This window comes from Morone saxatilis, unplaced genomic scaffold (genome assembly GCF_004916995.1).
Source record: "Morone saxatilis isolate NCDOM2014 unplaced genomic scaffold, NCSU_SB_2.0 Contig21, whole genome shotgun sequence".
Classification (NCBI taxonomy): domain Eukaryota; kingdom Metazoa; phylum Chordata; class Actinopteri; family Moronidae; genus Morone; species Morone saxatilis.
Window position 1 is genome coordinate 21,572,794 of NW_023339774.1, and position 4,114 is coordinate 21,576,907.

Here is a 4,114-nt window from a genome sequence, read left to right on the forward strand (position 1 = left end):
ACACACACACACACAGCTCTGTTGAGCCTGTCACTTAAATCACCGACCTCTTCCTCCCTCCTCCCAGCGACCCCCTGTTCTCGGCCCAGCGGCTGCCTCCTCACGGTTACCCACTAGAGCACCCCTTTAATAAAGACGGGTACCGTTACATCCTGGCAGAACCGGACCCTCACGCTCCAGACCCGGAGAAGCTCGAGCTGGACTGCTGGGCCGGCAAACCCATACCTGGAGATCTGTACAGGGCCTGTCTGTACGAGAAGGTGCTGCTGGCCTTACATGACAGAGGTACTCAGAAGGTCAACCCTTTCTCTTTACACGTTCATATGATGTGTATGAGACTCATGTATGAGACTCATGTATGTCCCCGTTGCAGCGCCTCAGCTGAAGATCTCTGACGACCGTCTGACGGTGACCGGGGAGAAGGGCTACTCCATGGTGCGAGCCTCGCATGGTGTACGGAAGGGCGCCTGGTACTTTGAGGTTACTGTTGAAGAAATGCCTTCAGAGACTGCGGCCCGGCTCGGCTGGTCCCAACCGCTCGGTCAGTAGAGACTTTGTGACGGTCCAGCTAATCCAGGAGGGTTTTTAAATAGTTTATTTGGTTTCAAGAATCTCAAACCATCCTCATCATTCAGTTCATTACAAATATGCAAAATCCAAGCTGTCAGATAAATGTAGTAGAACAGAAGTATAAAGCAGCATAACAAATGCTTGTGGAGTGCAGTGGAAGTATTATTATTATTATTATTATTTTGTAGTTTAGAATAATTCCTGAAGTGTTAAAACATTTTCCCCTTTTCATACCGCAGGCAACCTGCAGGCCCCTCTGGGCTACGACAAGTTCAGCTACTCGTGGCGCAGCAAGAAGGGCACGAAGTTTCACCAGTCGTTAGGAAAGCATTATTCCTCGGGCTACGGCCAGGGAGACACACTGGGCTTCTTCATAGAGCTGCCCGACACCACAGAGACCTCCAAGGCTCTGCCTGATACATACAAGGACAAGGTAACACCTGAGACACAAGGAGGACTACACTGACTGAGCACACATCCTTATTCTGTTTTAAAATGTCCACAGATAAAATAAAGGAAAGGTTAATTGACAAGTGAATTCGGTGCAGGTATTACATTCGCAGATGGTGTGTTTAAGGCAAATAGTACAGCTTGGTCAGTAGGCATCCTTGTAGCACCGACAGGAAACCAAGCAAGATGTAATTTATGCAGAAAGACTTTCATGTTCATGACAAGCACCAGGGTTGTGCAGTGGTAATTAGTGAGGCTACGCTAATGCCTGCATTGTTTGCATGTAGCCCAGTAGTTATTGGTAACACCTGTGTTTACTCTACTAACTCATGTTAAAATAGCTGCTGTGAAAAAGGTTTTTTTTGTTAGATATTTAGACCTTTTTGGGTCTCACATTATATTTGTTGAGGTCATTAAACACACTGACATCTGACTTTAGAAACCCGTCCTGACATCTTAAATCTGTTCTCTTTTCAGGCGCTAATCAAGTTCAAGAGCTACCTGTACTTCGAGGAGAAGGACTATGTAGACAAAGCAGAGAAGAGCCTCAAGTCGATGACCCCCAGCAGGGTGAGAAAAGCTCTCTGAAATAAAATCCAGCCGTGGATGGCCCTGTTTGCCCCCCCCCCCCCCGTTAACTTGTGGGTGCTGTCTTTCAGATGATATTCTTTAAGAACGGAGTGAGCCAAGGTGTTGCCTTTGAGAACCTGTTTGAAGGCCTCTATTTCCCCGCCATCTCACTCTACAAGAGCTGCACGGTCAGTTACACGGGTTCACATTCGGGATTCTTCTGCTTTCTTGGGTTGTTTTTTCTTTTTTTAAACTGAACTTAACCGTCTCTTTGTTCAGGTGTCCGTCAATTTCGGTCCACATTTCAAACACCCTCCGAAGGACCTCAAGTACCAGCCGGTGAGAGCTTCTGTAACGAGTCCAGTTGATCTTACAAACCCTAACATCCTCTGAGCTGTCGTTTATCACTCCTCTGCTCTGTGTTTCCCCCCCCTCAGATGAGTGACATGGGCTGGGGAGCTGTGATCGAACACACATTGGCCGACATGCTGTACCACGTGGAGACGGACGTGGACGGGCGACGCAGCCCTCCGTGGGAGGGTTGAACGCGGCTTTGAATCCAGCGCGCACACACCTCCAGTGAAACCATCGCTCCACCCTCAGAGCGTAAAATGAAAGCACCACTCGTGGCTGTAACCTGATTGAAACTTTAAATTTGTCCTAAAAATGAAACTAAATCCACTTCTTTTTGGTGCTCTGCTTTAAAATATTTATATTTTGAAGTTATTGTTACGCTGTAGAGAGAGCTCACTGGGTGTCCTGTTGAACCTGTGGGGCATATCGTGGCAGATCAACGGACCCACTTCAACACGTCACTCAGTCTGTAGACAAGAGTCCGTCTGAAGTCTTTAGTGTATTCAGTCTTTTTGCTAATTTTATTTGTTTTACAATGTGTGTCAGTTATTTACTGTTTTATACTCTGGGTTAAATAAAAAAATTCTACATGTACAAAGGTTGAACTCTTTCATGAAACTTCAAAGTTTAGTTCACATTACGTTTAGTCCCGTTCGTCTCGACTCTGATGTATTCTGCATTTACTTGGAAGTCATGGTAACTCGGAGGGTCGTAGAAAACGCAGCGTTACCTGAGTAAAATGACAGATTCCTCTGAGTTTGAATATTGTTGGAGACAGTTGGGATAATGGAAGAACACAACTACATGTAGAACATAGAGGCAGAGTGTATAGGCATTTTGACCCAGTTGCTCCTGACTTGTTTGGTTTGTGAGGCTTTAAAATATATATTTTTGTTTGATGGACTAGTGATTATTTTCATAATTAGTCTGGTGATATCAAATCAGAAAAGTACACTTCATTTAATCCGGGTAAAAACTCATTAAACAGCTAAAACAATGAAACTGGTGCAATTAAATGTAATGTTATTGAGTAGTTTCATGCTATTTGCATCAAAATTCAAGTACTTAACAGAAAGCTACTAACATACTGGGTTCAAAAATGGATGCAAGTAAATGTCGGTGCATGAAACAGTAAAATACATAAGGAAGCAAGTGCTAATAAAGGGCGGTTAGGAGATCAATACAAACACAAATAAACAAATGCTATGCTGGGATCTCCAGTGACAAACAGATCTGCCTCCTTTGTGGTTGTGGGTTGTTTCAGTTCAAAGCTCTGTGCTGCCAGCGGCCTCAGAGGGCAGTGCTGAGCAGCTCTGACGACAAGTAGTCCTCATCAGACACCAAACTCTGCTTGCTTTCATCCGGGTGCTGTCGGAGGAAGAGAGGACAGGAATATTAAGCCATTACATAAACTTAACACACACACACACACACTCTGAGAAACTGGTCTCACATGTCTGCGGAAGATTCGGTCCAACAGGCTGCGTCTGGGGCTCTCGGGGGTCTGGGACCTATTGAGGTCTGGAGATCGAGATCCCTCAGGGCCAAATACATTCAGCTCCCTGAAACATCCCGTCTCTATCACCTACAGAGGAAGAGGAGGAGGAGGAGGAGGTTTGTGTTGATATTGAACTCGTCTACAAATACTTACATAACCAGGCCCATGTGCTCAGGTTCCACTCAGAGCTTCGTGCCAAGGAACACTAGCGGGTGCCACCTTCATTGTGGTTACTGTGTGTAATGTTTTGCTGCATTCTGGTGACTCTTTATTCACCAATTTGTGCTTTTTATGGATCAAATTCAAAGTCCTCTGCCACTCTCAACATGAATGTACGGCAAATACAGTTGCATCAATTACATAAAGGATCAGAAGACATCAGAATAACTCCACTGTGTCCTCTGCCCTGGCACTGATTGGACGTGGTAGTCCCCGGCTAAACTCTGCTTCAGGTCAGACGGTCCACATAGGGGACAGGAAATACTCTGTGGTACAGTCGGCTTTGTACTCATTCCCACTGACAGGACTCATTCAGATCTTCATTCGGACAGACTTTTTTTTTTACCGGTGGACTTGAGCTGCAGTTATTGGCCTACATTTAAAAAAAAGGTTCACCTGAGGGAAATAAAAAAAACAAAAATGAACGTGGGCCCCCGGTTAGCTCAGTGGGTA

At 45.3% G+C, this 4,114-nt stretch overlaps 2 protein-coding genes across 3 annotated transcripts in view; one reads left to right on the forward strand and one right to left on the reverse strand.

Moving 5' to 3' along the window:
- ash2l (ash2 like, histone lysine methyltransferase complex subunit) overlaps positions 1–2,538 on the forward strand; it is a gene marked incomplete at its 5' end in the record, with an annotated part of 6,546 nt that extends 4,008 nt beyond the window's left edge. For both annotated transcript variants that reach the window (XM_035668391.1, XM_035668392.1), the window contains 7 exon segments: positions 68–285; positions 374–541; positions 810–1,003; positions 1,498–1,590; positions 1,680–1,778; positions 1,870–1,929; positions 2,028–2,538. In XM_035668391.1, the coding sequence (XP_035524284.1) occupies positions 68–285; positions 374–541; positions 810–1,003; positions 1,498–1,590; positions 1,680–1,778; positions 1,870–1,929; positions 2,028–2,135 (940 nt within the window).
- A 377-nt stretch (positions 2,539–2,915) lies between these two features.
- Positions 2,916–4,114, reverse strand: part of grk5 (G protein-coupled receptor kinase 5) — a gene marked incomplete in the record, with an annotated part of 11,704 nt that continues 10,505 nt past the window's right edge. The window contains 2 exon segments of the mRNA XM_035668393.1: positions 2,916–3,312; positions 3,398–3,529. Coding sequence (XP_035524286.1) covers positions 3,235–3,312; positions 3,398–3,529 — 210 coding nt within the window.